General features: G+C 37.0%; 1 protein-coding gene across 13 annotated transcripts in view; it reads left to right on the forward strand.

Moving 5' to 3' along the window:
* LOC100114127 (double-stranded RNA-specific editase Adar) overlaps positions 1-15,276 on the forward strand; it is a 266,817-nt gene that overhangs the window by 44,081 nt on the left and 207,460 nt on the right. For all 13 annotated transcript variants that reach the window (XR_004345162.1, XR_004345160.1, XR_004345161.1 and 10 more), the window contains one exon: positions 4,025-4,085. Coding sequence is in view for 9 of the 13 variants with exons in the window: in XM_031921463.2 (XP_031777323.1) it covers positions 4,025-4,085 (61 nt within the window). In the remaining 4 variants the exon portion in view is untranslated. The remainder of the gene's footprint in view (positions 1-4,024; positions 4,086-15,276) is intronic.

Below are 15,276 nucleotides of genomic sequence, written 5' to 3' on the forward strand. Positions count from 1 at the left end.
ACTTTATCGGCGAAGTCTGCCACCTAATCGCCGATAAAAACAAACCGGCCGTCTGCAGGCAATCTTTGAGCGAACAAACAAGTAGATAAAGGAAACTGATTTTCGCACGGACTGTCGTTCGCCAATTTATGGATTTGCCGTTTGATATGTGTGCACCACTCGACGGGTAATGATCGTTGTGATATTGAACTTTGTAAAATCGATTACTCATATGTGTTAAGATCGCGAAGATCTCAGTCGATCGATTCGATAAGCAGAGGAAATGAAAAAAGATTAAAGGAATATTATCAATTATTCGAATCGAAATCCCATTTTCCAAAAACACTGACAGCCCACTCTCTCGTTAATTAAATCCAGTAACCTCGAGTTAATAGTACACTCGCTGCACCGAAGCATCAAAGGAGAGAAAGAGATCGAATCCTCCGTATACACACATAAGACGTAACGCAGCGTAAACTCATTCAATCGCTCGATTCTCGCGCTGCACCGCCGCTGTACATCACAGCAGCAGTCATTACCTCTTAATTTTCCGATCCCCGCGACTGCAGCGCACGTGCCAGTATCGAGAGACGATCATTCGGCCTATCTCTAACGAGGCCTCTTTCATCTTCTCCTTAACTGCTTCGCCCCCCTCCCCCTCTCTCGCTCTCTCTCTTTCTCTCTCTATTTGGTCGCTATTTCCGAGCTCGATTTATATTCGCACTGCGAGCGTCTCTCGGCTTTTTATTATCTAATCGCGTTGGAATCGATGCTACGCCGATTCTCCGCAGTTTCATACACGATTGTTATAACTATCAGGGAAAATATAGGTTACTGTTATCGTTGCTATTTTTTTTTTAATGATGAAAAACATCGCAGTCTATACAGCCGAGGCTAAATATGCTCAGCTCGAAAGCTGTTTCAACCGCGCAAGAGTGTGTATACAAGGAGAATCTGCGGCCGTGAAGACAAGAATGCAACCGTAATATTTCTCGTGGTGCATGACTGTTCGATGTATGGCTCAGGTGTATGCACAGACACACAGATATACACACGCTGGCGCTGCAGCTCCGCAGCTTGCATCCATTTTACACTTTACAATTTGCAATTTCAAGGCACTTGCATTCCTGCAAGTTTATCTACCCATCTGCCTCGTAATGATCGCTGTTTATACCGTGCTTTTTCAGGAGAATCTTGTCTAAGATCTTGCCCGTGGTGTCCAGCATGCAGAGTGGTCTGTATGAGGAAGCTTCACCAGGTGGCTTATCTCCTTTTGGTAGTAGCACTAGGCGTTGCTTCTTCCAGTTCTTAGGAAACGTCCCTTCTTCAAGACATGAGTTGTACAAGTCCACAAAGACATCGGGGCGTGCCTGTATAGCTTGTTTCAATGCAATATTGGGTATGCCATCCAGGCCTGGAGCCTTGTTGTTCCCAATTCTTTTGCATGCAGCCAGTAATTCCTCTGTGGTGATTGTTGGAATGGTTTCGTCATTCGCCTCCACTTCAAGAATAGCTTACTTCCAGTTGAAGGGAAAACAGTGTGGTCACAATACGATCCAGCAATTCCGGGATTTTAGGAGAAGGGATATAACTTCCCTTTATCTTCTTCATTACCATTTGATACAGTCGCCCCCAGGGGTCCAGCTCAACCTCGTCCTGTAACTCTTTCAGGCACCGTCGTTTATTCTATCGGAGTTTCCTCTTGAGTATCCGTTTAGCATTCTTCATTTCTTTATTTAGGGCGTCTACTATTCCTTTACCACGATCGATCTTGTGGTATTTCTTCCTAGCCCGCTGTTCCCGTTTTCTGGTTCAATGACACTCTTTGCAGGCCGCGTCGATTTCTTTATCCCACCAGTATACTGGCGGTCGTCTATTGTTGGGAGTTCTCCTTGGCATTGTTGCGTCGCAGGCTCGGGTAATATTTCCCATTACCTGCTCGGCCTTATCATTCGCAGATCCAGACAGCTGTATTTCTTCTAATGCCAGCAGGAATGTCTCCTTATTTTTAGATTCTGAATTCGGAAAAAACAGTTATTTTTTATTTTCTCAATTTTTTTTTCCATGGCCTTTTTCGATTTTTGAGAAAGACTATTTTGCTACTGCGCCCCTCGATTTTATCATAATTAGGATAAAGCAAAAAATTGTTTTGTTCATCAAAGGGCTTAACTTTAAGTTTAAGTTATTTTACAAGGTAAAATGTTGGCAACTATAAGTTTAAAATATATGTTAATGAATGTAGTAAGGTGAGATAACATTAGCTGACTAGTGGTTATTAAAAAAAAATGTTACAATTTTCAAAAATATTATTTTAATGCACACTTGCCGTCCCGTCGTCTTATAGTCTACGATGTGTACTGACTTAAAACAACTTTATCGCCTTTTTAATGAAAACAGAGAAATTTTATAAAACATTTCATTCATACGCAAAAGTTTATGGTAAAAAAAGAATCGTTAGGCCAATATTATTCCAAAAATACTTATTATTTTTGCAAATTATTAAATTTGGCTTGCGATTTTTTCTTTGCTATAAACTTACACGGATATATTTAAAGATTTTTACAATAAAGCAAAGCTCCTTTTAGATTATAATTAAAAAAATGTTGTCATTTTAATATGATTTAACAGATTTACACCTTAATAATAACAATTAGAATGTTTCATCGATAAACTATAAGACTACGAGACGGCAAGTGTGCATTAAAATAATATTTTTGAAAATTTCTAACCTTTTTTTTAATAACCACTAGTCAGCTGATAATATCTCACCTGCTGAACTTTAATGCTTGATGCTTGACATATAAAATTGATTTCACTACATTTATTTGCGTATATTTATGCCCTGGTAGAAATGCTTACCAACGGTAAACTGTTGGCTAAAGTGACAGTTTCAGCAGGTTCGTTGGCAAACCATAATCAACTGTTGGGTTATTTTCTGCCAGGGTAGAGACCAAACTTTAACCAACATTTAACCTTGTAAAAGATGTTTTTTAAACCGATTTCATACCTGTTTAATGCGTTTTATCAAAGTTTAGAATTACTACGACTTCTCGAGAACCTTATTATCTTGCGTATATTGTCTTTGAAGACCTGCTGCTGTTACAATTGAGCAACCTTAATCATCTGGGGCATGAGGGTCTTGATGATGCTGGTGGACAGCAACGGTAGGCTTGGATTTGTGGCCGAGTGTCACGGATATGCTAGGCTTGCGGTTGGTCGAAGACACTGCCGATCTATGGAGGCCACGTCGACTCCTCGTTGACGTCTATCGCATCCTCCTCGTCCTCTAACTTGATCAGACGTTCCGTCGTAAACTTGTTCTCGTGCTCTTGTTGTCTAACGCGCCGTTTTCGGCTTGATTGTCTTGAGAGCCAAGTGTCATTTGCCGGTACTCGGAGCAGCTCCGGCAGTCGTCGTTGCGACGTTCGCCAATTGCCTTTCATTGTCCTTGTCGTTCATTGTCGACTCATTCCGAAGAAACAAAGGTATACGGTCTTTCGAGAGAGCATATAGTTGCCGTTGAGGAGGCTATAGATGTGGAGGTCGGCATTGTAGGGACGGGGTCGTCGTCGAGCTCGAGCTCGAGAGAGAGTCAGTGCATATTTTAATCATTTTTACGAATTTTCAAAGAGCGGTCAAAAAAGACCACTTAAGGGCCGCTTTTTAGGTCTAAAAAAAGTGGAAATCGTACATGTGCCACAAAAAAATTTTTTTTCTAATAAAAACCCCGGTAAAATATTTTAAAGAAAATGGTAAATAGTTCAGATCAAACATACCTATATGTGTGTATAGGATTATGTACATATGTGTGTGTGTCCTTTTTAAAGGCTTTGTGTGGTTGCAGTTCGATTCAAGGCGAGTTAGCCCGAGCCGAAGGCAAGAGCGTTTACGAGCTGCAAACTCCACACTCGGCCTAAAAAGCCCACATTACGCCCTTGGTACACAATATACTATTTCATGGTCGATTTCACAGAGTACCACTTATATGTTAATTATGTATCATTGTTTTTATAAACGTATAATCATATATTATTGTTATTTACAGATGGATATACAGCATTGTACAAGGAGCTCTGTTAAAAGGTCTGCTGATATAGAAAGTGAAGGTAAATTGCATTAATGTTTCATAATTTTTGACATTTTTTAGTGTATAAATTTGAAATATCTACCGTTGTTTATCGGTTCTATAAGTAAGTAGATTTTGGTTATTTACCGCTGTCTGGATTTGTAAGCCAGTCATTGAGAACTCTCCTAGGGTTCTGGCTGGTGGAGGACGTTATTGCTATGCCATGTGACCATGTGAATAACATGTCTTGCAAGCCAGTGGCTGAGATCTTTCTTAGGATATCCGTGATTTCCTACGCCTTTAGAATAGCCCATCTTGTCTAATCGAGAATTACACATGATGATTCACAATCCCATGTGGCTTTCTACAGTTATTAACCAAGCGGCTCACCGTGACATGCAAATAATTTGGATAAAACATAAATCTGTAGCCAAATTTGCGTAGCTTTTTTCTGACGAAGATCTTGTTGGCATCTTGTGAAGCTTTCTGAAAAAAAAATACGACTATATACGAATATACTTTTTCGTCAGTCTTTTGCAGGGAAATGGTTCTTGGAATAACACTAGTAAAAGCTTGCTCTCATTTATGAGACAGACAATATCCAGCTATAATTAGGAGAGCTGGCGCACCAATATCATTGTACAGTTGCTGCACGTAGCACGAGCAGCAGCTCCCCCGAGAATCTTACACGGTATCTCCGTCAGTATGTATGCATGCAGTATGTATATGTGCAGTTGATAAACGATAGTACAGTTTTTTAAGCATGCTCACTGTTCCTAAACTGCCTCCTAGCACCTAACCTCGATCTCTTTCTCTTCGTACATTTTATAGCTTGTCTTAATCGTCGATAAACCCTACAAAAAGTGATTTTTGTGTTGCAGTACTTGTCTGCGGATAAAGTAACTTTATTTCCTCATTTGCAGGAGTAAAATTAAAAATTTTTTTTAATATCAAAAAGAAATTTAATCTTAGAAACTTTTGAAAATTTTTGAAAATTTTATTTGTTGTGACGTAAGTCCCCCTTTTCAAGGGAATAAAGTGGCTACACAGTTAAGTCGTGGACAAAGTTCTATATGCAACATAGGACTAAAGTCGATTATTCCCTCGGGTGATCGCTTCACTCGGGCAGTAAATCCACCCGCGGGAATAATCATCGGCTTTAGTCCCTAGTTGCATAATGTACTACTATTTAATTGTGTTTTCAAATTTTTTAAAGGATTAGCCTGCTCATAGAATAACTTAATTTTTTTAAGCAACGGTTTCCGTGCGAATGTCATAATTTTTTATTGATTTTTTTCTAGGAAGCCTTGTAATAGTAAGTTTCGAGTTTGTGTAGATACGTGTTAAAAGTGTGATGATGCATATTATTCGAAAATTAGTGTTTTTGGAATATGTCTGTTGTGGCGTGGCAAAATGCGCAAACAAATTTTCCCTTTCATTATACGGCCCCTTATCCGCGTCACTATAATTTATAATCGAGAGAGAGAGAGAGAGAGAGAGAGAGAGAGAGAGAGAGAGAGAGAGAGAGAGAGAGAGAGAGAGAGAGAGAGAGAGAGAGAGAGAGAGAGAGAGAGAGAGAGAGAGAGAGAGAGAGAGAGAGAGAGAGAGAGGATTATAATTGATCGTGTATATTTAATTGATTAAAAATTATTTTATCTATAAAACCAAAGTGTTATACAAAAACTTTATAAAATTATATTTGAAGTTGTTGGAACAGGTGTCAGATAAATAAACAAATACTGTTAGGTTAATAGTTGATATAATATATTGAGAGTAGTCAGCAACATCCTTGAGGGAAACACGTCTGCTTACATCGGAGTCTTGTAGTCGAGAGATAGAGCGTAGAGTACAGTATAGCAAAATCTGATTCTACGGAGCTGAGTATACAGTATAGTGTGCGCTTAGAGTATATACGCGCAACATGCGCACTATGCTCGCGTCCGCTTAAGCTTATCTCGTTTCACAAAATCGTCGCCAACCAGTAGATGGCGCGACGCATACGTTTTCGTATATTACGACATAGGCTTTTCCCAAAATGTTTCCCTGCGCCACAGACACAAGAGTGTCCAGTCGAATGCCGGTACAGTAGAGTGCAGGTTACCTTACCGTAGCAGCATCCTACGAAGAAGCAGAGAAATCTCCGTAGTCCGCTGCTTCTTGGGAAAAAGAAGAAGAAAAGGAGTTGGATTTTGACAGTTAAATGAGCCTGAGGCTACAAAATGTAATAAAAATAAGTGAAATAAAAAAATGTAATAATGTTTAATAAGCCAATAAAAACCCCCATTTTTTTACTACGACTGTGTAAATTCACATATTACAACAGAAGTAAAAACAATTTTGATAATAAAGCAATACATAATGTTGAAGGAAGCTACGTGCTTAATAATTGGCAGCAGTTTTTTTGTAGAGTTTGAAAAATTAACAAACGAGTTTAAATCAGCTGGTGAAAAATTAGAAAAAACTGAAAAGTTGAGATATTTGCTGAGAGCATTCCCACCAAGCTACAGTTCTATTAGGAATTTTAACGATGTTATCCCAGAGGATCAAAGAACCGCAAACTATGTCGTTCTTTCGGCAACAAGGCATATTCGTAATAATATGATTGAAAAAAGTCCTATAAATGGATATGTATGTATTTATTTATGTAAATTATGTTGATTCAAATGTACCAAATACATTGAAGGAGAAGATAAACTCCAACGAGTATAAACAATGGAAAATTGCGATAAATTCTGAGATCAAAAGTGTTAATAAATGTGAGGTCCGGGTTAAAAGAAAATACACTTCCACATCATTTTGTCGGATTATTCTAATCCGAAATCTGTAATTGTTTGTTTAATACAGATGGAGATTTCATAGCTATCGACGGATACACGCAACATGTGATCACGCTCTCTACGGTGCCATCTTACGATCTCTGCGGTCGGGCTTCTTCTCTACTATAGTTCGAGTGTATAGTTCGTACTATACCTATAGCTATCGCTGCCGCGCGCTCAATTCTCATGCTTACTGTAGTCCCGCGCATCATGCCTGCTTACATACTCTATACAGTCTATACTTTATATAGGCTAGTCCGATGTAGAAATTACTCATATCTCAACACACCTCCTTAATTTTTATGCTACATAAACATCAAACAATATTCAAAAGTGTTCTAAATTTTTCAAATTTAATTCTTCCAAGAGCTTTCGTTAAAATTTTGGCTATATTATTTTCCAAGTCTACTTTTACAATGTCAATTTCTTTCTTTTTGTAACTTACATTTACAAAGTGATAATGTACTTCAATGTACTTCGAATTTTTTGTCATGTTTCCATATTTTGCTATTGCAATGGCTCCTAAATTGTCCATATATGTTTTTATTGGTTTTTCTATATTTATACTAAAGTCTTTTAACAAATCTTTAATAACTTTAATTTCGCTTACTGCTTTTGTCAAAGCTACGTACTGAGCCGCAGTTAACGATTTTGCCACACTGCCCTGTTTACGGACTTTTCAATAGATTACATTTCCAAACAATCTTATTATAAATTCTGTCGTGGATTTCCTATCGGATTCATCTCCTGTCCAATCAGTATCAACAAAACAGTCCATGACTTCAGCATTTACATTCTTTTTGCATGTTAACTTTAAATCTTTGGTCAAATACAAATATTTTAAAACTCTCAACGCGTATTTGTAACGAGTGTATTTATAACTACTTTGAAATCGACTTGAATAGTTTACACTATAACTAACATCCATTCTTGTTCCAGAACTTATATATAATAATGATCCTATGAGATTTCTATATTTTATATCATTTGATACTGATTGTGCGGATTCAAGACTTAAATTTTGTTCCATCGGAGTGTCATATAACTTACTATTTTCAATATTATATTGTCTTGCTAATGACTCGATATAATTACTTTGATATATTGTCATCTTACAATTTTTATAATCATAGTTTATATTTATTCCTGAGTAATTCTTTACTTCGCCAAAGTCTTTCATTGAGAATTTGTATGACAGTTTGTACTTTATCTCACTAATTTTTTGCATTGTTTTTCCGCAAATTAATAAATCATCAACGTGTAGAGTTAAATAAATTGTTTTGTTATTCTCACCTTTTGTGTAAAAGCAATAATCACTTACACTTCTCTTAAATCCTAATTTTTGTATATAGTCGTCAAAACATTCGTACCAAGCTCTCGGGCTTTCTCGCAGTTCATACAACGCTTTTTCTAGTTTATACAATTTTTCGGTTTTATCATTGTAACCTAAAGGTTGTTTTACAAATACTTCTAATTTAATTTTTCCATTTAGGAATGCAGTTTCGATCTCCATCTATAAAATCATTAAATTATTTTCACAACAATATAACAAAAATAACTTCAATATTTGAACTTTAGCTACTGAAGAATATAAATCTCCCAGTTCTTCACTTTGTTGAAAGCCTCGTACAACTAATCTCGCTTTCTTATGATTATCGGATTTATTTGTAAATACCCATTTTAAATCTAAAATTTTCTTATTTTTACCATATCTATCTGGTTATTTTCGTTCGCGTTGTGACCTTCCCAGTTCAATTTCTTGGTCATAGACATTTTCATTTGTTTTATACTCAGTCTTCTATTTTTCTTATTTTCATTTATGAAATTTTCTTCAATTTCATTTGATTCAGAGTTTTCTTTTATACTAATGACTGATTCATTTGAAATAGTCATCACTTGGTCCTTGGTTCTGGTGTTTAATGTTTAAAAAATAGCAAATAATAAGACTAAATTTAAATAGAAAAAGTAATAATCATTTACTGAATTGGATCATAAATATGAATCCAGATTAAATCAAAAAGATTTAACGTTTATTTTATAAATAGTTATTCAATGAATTTAAAGACAAATGATTTTGAAAATAATTCAAATAATAATTATAATAATGATGATAGGTCCAGGATAACAGGTAGTGGATACATAATACAAAAAATAAAGACTTTGGTTTTGCATGAAAATAATATGTATTAAAGAAATTGTTCAATAGCAGAATAATGTTTTCAATTTATACGCAAAAATTTTTCATAACTTTTTCAAAATTATATCGCATATTTTAAATTATAATAATAATAGTCGAAGTTTATGTTTAAACGAATATACATTAATTATTCTATTTCGTTGAATTTAGATTCTACGCTTAAATTGCGGTAGAGCATGTGATGACTAGAGCGCTTGAAATTGCGACATCTAGTGACTCGATATAGGCCTCGCATAGCCTTTTATAGCCGACTAACAGAGAGCTCAAAGAGCCGCTGAAAAGTTTATCGCCTTCACACATCATACTCCATTCATACATACGTACACTTCACACTCACACCAACATACTAGAATGCGCGCGTTTCGCCGCCGCTGCGTCATCGCTCGCATGGCTCGCACACACATATATTCATATCACGGTACGCCGCTGTGTATATCGACACTCGCGGCTGCTTCTTGTTGCGCGGAAGGAGAAGGGGAGTATGCGTACACATACGCGTTGCTAGGCCTGCTGCTGGTTATTGCGTCATCGCTGCTGACTATGTCGGTATGGAAGAGACGCATGTTTTCTAAAATATAATTGAGTTCATTATCGTCCTATTATAGCGCTCAGCTGTTCCGTTCAGCTCGTGTACATACGGTGGACATGATTCTACTATAATTCCTTTTTCACTACATAAATTGTACATGTTTTTATGTCATTTTTGGCTTTCGATTTTTAACTCAGTAACTAGCCGGCTTAAAATTATATTTTTAAATTATAATTATTACAGCCGATAGATATCGTTTTTTATTGTCATCAATTTTTTCAAGACATTTGACAATTTAGTTCTGGAGAGAATAATTTTTTTTTTTTAATCATCTTTTTTATCATAACAATTGACCGGAACGGTCCATCTGGAAAATCTCGCGGGGAAAAGTAGGCAACTTTATGCTCTTTTAGATACACTATTGTTGAATATATTGTATAAACCATATCATCAAAAAAAGCAAAAATATTTTTTCAAAAATCGAAAAATAGCTATAATATTGCCTTGAAATAGTCAGAATAATAAAAAAAAATTTCTCGAATTCAGAATCAGAAAACATATAATGGTATGCGTGTACACACATACATACACACACAGTCATCCGCACGGACATTTTCTAAAAACGCATGATTGGAACTCTAAACACCTCTAAATGCGTTTCTACGAAGTTTTAGCGAAACTGAAAAATTTGCTATTACAAAGCTTCCTCTAGGAGAAAGCAACAAAATTTTTAATTAATATTATTTTATTGTTATATTTTGTTAATGTAATTAATACTGCAATCAAATAATTATAAAGAATTTGAAAACATATTCTAATATTTAAAATTTATTTTCATTTTATTCTATAATTTTAAAACCGGTCCTGTGTGCTAAAATCTACTTTTATAGAATGTTGGCTGTATTGAATATATTCAGTTATAATCAACGGTAGTTAATTCTTGTGGAACGGTTTGGAAATCGTGCTTTTGATTGGTTAGAATTTATCAATCCGGCAATCTGATTGGATCATTTCAAAAACGTTCCACAAGAATAAACTACCATCAAGTGTACATCTAATATTTAATAGTACTAGTGATATTTTGCGCGCTTCGCGTGAACAACTGCTTTTATTTGTATGCTTTTTGGACATGTCTTAAGTTTTGAGGTTATAATTTCTCAATTTAGAAATATTGTTTCAATTATTATTAAATTAAAATTTATTAATAAATGTATAAATTGTTTTATTATTTTTTCAATTTGCGTTTATATCATAAATAAATTTGTAAAAACTAAATCTATTTTAATTCGTAAATACTTTCTAGATTTTGTATTTTCGCGCCCTTTTTAAAAGCAGCTAATCAAATCTCGTTTTAGTCGGCTTCATTTTTCTCGTATCCCTTTTTTAAGAAGGGATATTTAATAATGCCACGTCAAATGATTAAATATTATTACCATTAATTTGTAAATTGCGAGCGAAGCAAGCGTTTCTTGCTAGAATTCATTTAAATATTTTCCTCTTGTTCATCAATGAAGTCTGCGCATGTATGACAATATTTATAAATAGCAAGAATAATTTGATAACGTGCGCAGACGCACATGCTCTGACCATTGGAAATGGTAAGATCGGTAAATCATAGATATTTTAATCAATAACATTTTTCAGAATTGTCTATTATACTTTTTCATTAAAAATATTTTATTATTAGAAGCAGACTAAACGTTTGGAATGCTGCGCAGGTTATACTTTATAACGGGGTGGAGTTTTCGACAGCAGTTGTGCAGACGTTAGGTGCGTGCAGTGCAACTGCCGCCGGGAGAATAACCTCGTGATAATCGAGACAATGTCTTGTTTCCTCGGGATGTTTCGAGGCTCGTAGTGAACCGGCCAAGGTCGAGTACGGCTAGCTGCAGCTTTCATGCACGTGTATCGGGAAGCGATGCGCGTGCCCGCAGAGGCGGCAGGGAACGTTGTCTAAAGGTGACGGGAAGCGAGTTCGCAGAAATGATCGACGCCGAACACAAGCGTTAGATTGGAAAGAAATCAAATATATTGTCTGTGCTCCAAAATATGATACACGAGCACACACGCGGGTGTGCGAGACGCAGATGAACGGCGTAGCTAGAGATCGGGAGAGAGCTAGTGTGTGTGAGAGAGAGAGAGAGAGAGAGAGAGAGAGAGAGAGAGAGAGAGAGAGAGAGAGAAGTAGAGAGCTGACATTTACGGTTCGTCAATTACACTCGATCTTGGGAATCAGCTCGAGCCCCAGGACGTCTACTTTGCAGGCGAGGTGGCGTAGTTGAACGGATTCAAGGCGATGTCGCACGATGGGCCTCGAGGTAGCCGTGGTCTCGGAGCAGGTAATACCAGTGAAGCTAACTCGGGCCGGGATCCGGAGCATGCGCAGTATCCTGCTCCGCTGCCACGATCTCATTGGCGCTCCGCACTCGCGCGCGATTCGAAAAAGATGGGGGGCGGGGCTTTGCGTCAGCCGTTTTTCGGAAGGACCGAGTTCAAGCCCCGTGAACGGAAAATTTTTATTTTACTCTTTTCTGTTAGTTGATATTCTAATTGACGTGAAAAACTCTTTGTGTACTAAAAAGAAACAATTGGAAAGCTACACAACAATTTTCACATAGGGATATACATCAGTAGGTACCATATATCCAAGCAAACCCCTCATGACTATGAAAACATAAATATCTAAACCCTATAAACCCTAAAAACTTAAATATCTGTTAACAAATCATGTTTAAGCTTAAACAAACCCAATTCAAACAAACAAGCCACCCCACCCTCTCGATAAACATATGCTACTTTCAATCTATCTGCTCCAACGACGTTTGCGGCGGCGCGGTCTATGTCGTCGCTTAGTAATCTTATGCTCCCGGGTTCGAGTCCGATACCCGGCGATTTTTTTTTTATTTTTTTTCTACTTTCTTATAAAATTCGTAGTATAAAATCAACAACCACAAGTTAATAGGGCACTATTTTAGCTATTTTTATTTAAATTCTTCACGTTACAGTTAAACAACTTACTTAGTTAGAACGAGATTTATCATAGTATTATGGCAAAATGCATAAAACACACGCGATCGCGATGCTATCACGATGTAGCAGACAATGTTGCCGATCCTACTTCGACAGTTCTCGATCTGTCACGTGTGCGGCAGCATCTCCGAGCAGAGAAGTTTGTTTACAATTTTCTTCGGTCGTATTTGCGTTTAAATATACGATTGAGAAATAAATAATCATACTTATATTTATTTGAAATAAAGCGTCTAAAATTTTGTATTCCACGTGCTTCAATTCTAACGTGTAGAGCTATTTAAAAAGAATTTGTATAATTATTGAATAGTATTTAATTGTATTGTTTTCAATAAAAAAATGTCATGAGGGGTTTGCTTGGATATATGGTACCTACTGATGTATATCCCTATGTGAAAATTGTTGTGTAGCTTTCTAATTGTTTCTTTTTAGTACACAAAGAGTTTTTCACGTCAATTAGAATATCAACTAACAGAAAAGAGTAAAATAAAAATTTTCCGTTCACGGGGCTTGAACTCGGTCCTTCCGAAAAACGGCTGACGCAAAGCCCCGCCCCCCATCTTTTTCAAATCGCGCGCGAGTGCGGAGCGCCAATGAGATCGTGGCAGCGGAGCAGGATACTGCGCATGCTCCGGATCCCGGCCCGAGTTAGCTTCACTGGGTAATACACAGGTCACACACACGATTGGATTTAGCGTCTCTCGAGAATCGGAGTAATAGCAAAGGTAACGCGATCTAGCGAAAAGCCGTCTATGCGATAAGCTAGCTCGAAAGGATCTGTCGCGCGTATCCCAAGTCTTGCACGCGAAGCTCTCGCTCTCTCCCCCCACTCACCGTCACGGTGTACTCTCTCTCGTTGCTCTGCCGCTGCTCACCTGTAACATGCAGCTATTGTACAGTAAATAATATAATTACTAGCAGGGTCACCTCACTCCTAACTTCGCTTGGTTGATGTTAGGTATAAATGTTCATAGCTCCAAGGAAAAATTAAAGAAAATGATATACACAAAAAATTAAAAGGTTGCGCAAGTTTGATTATTTTTCTGTGCATGTTAATAACTTAGTGTGTAATGAGTTACAAATCTCTCTATATTAAAAAAAAAGTTTCGCCGCCGCCACCGCCGTTTTAAGAATTTTCCCCCTCATTTAATCCCCCTTATTTAATCCCCTCCAATTAATCCCTCTCAACTAATCCCTCTTAATTACTCCCTCAATCATTCCCTCTCACTTCTTCCCTTACTTTCTTCCCGTAAACAAAAGACGTTTTTGTTTTTGTTTTGTTTATGATTTTTCTAACCAACAACAAACATCTTTCGTTTTGTCCGTTAGCTTGTTCGACTTTTTTGAATTCACAATAAGAGAAAAAGAAACGGCGAGTGAAGCTTTGCCATTCGCTGCATCTATATTTCACAAAAAGAAAAATAAGAAAATGTGTTGCAGGTCCGTGATGTATCTGTGTTTTATTTCATACACGGAAAATGCGTTTTTTTCTCTCTCGTGTGTGCTCGCAGTTCGTGGCGCGACAGCACTTATTTTACCCACATTCATTCTCCCTTCGTGCATCACAGTTAAATCCAAATAAGTATCAACTGCCAGATACGCTGCGGTTTCGCCTCGCGCTTCGACCTGACTCAGCTATTCGATATTATATATGTATTGGCGAAAAAATATATTTATTTATGTTGTCACTATATAGCTACTTGACCTAAGTGTGTGTGTGAGTGTGTGTGTATATATATATATATATATCTGGCTATGAAATAATTAGCTACCGAAGTACTTATTTTTATAATCAAGTATTTATACGATGGGCTTACAAACTCTTAATTCCCTTGTCTCGTCCGGTTTTGCGAACATTCGGTTTCAGTGGAATTCTGCTAATGGGGCGTATTAATTATATAGTGACGTGTATTATCAATGTCAAAAGTGCGTTCGAGACATATTATGTATAGTATGCTCAAGTAATTTCTGTTGAAACCTCTTGCTTCTTTTTGTATGGTAGTTATAACCACTATCTCATCGTCTTAGACTAATTGGTATACATTTATGATGATCTGGCTATGTCTATCGTTGTCTGTTGTTTTGTTATTGGCGTTTGTTCGTTGTGGTCGTTGATTGAAGCGTTTTTTGGCTCCTATCGTGTTCAAGTATCGCGGTCAACGTCGACATTTCAAATGTCCGTTATTCAACAGTTTAATTTTACTAGATAGTTATCTGCGTATAAGAGTCCGTTCGTGTAGTGAGAAAATTCGAGTACAAACTCACAAAAGATAACTGATTAAAAAATGTTTTTTTCATGAGTGTATATACTATAACGTGTCGACAAAGTTAGCGGTTGTATACACATCGACATATAGGTACACAGCAACATGCAAAAGCAGTCAAGTATAGTAAAATACTGTGGAAAAACTACGTATAAGATTAGAGGCTGCGCTGTGCTTGCTGTGGCCATGTGCAGTCGCAGTTAAATAATTCACAGGCTAATCTTCAGGCAGGCGCATCTCGTCCGATAAACACGCGCGATTTTCCGAGAATTTAAAGCTTATAAACTTTACGAAATGAATAAACATCGTGGCAATCGCTTGCGAAGTATTTTGCTTTTTCGAGACTTCGAATTGCAGGGTGGATCTACGACTGGCGGCCACTGGCTGCACGGCATCTG

This window comes from Nasonia vitripennis (genome assembly GCF_009193385.2).
Source record: "Nasonia vitripennis strain AsymCx chromosome 1 unlocalized genomic scaffold, Nvit_psr_1.1 chr1_random0012, whole genome shotgun sequence".
Classification (NCBI taxonomy): Eukaryota; Metazoa; Arthropoda; class Insecta; order Hymenoptera; family Pteromalidae; genus Nasonia; species Nasonia vitripennis.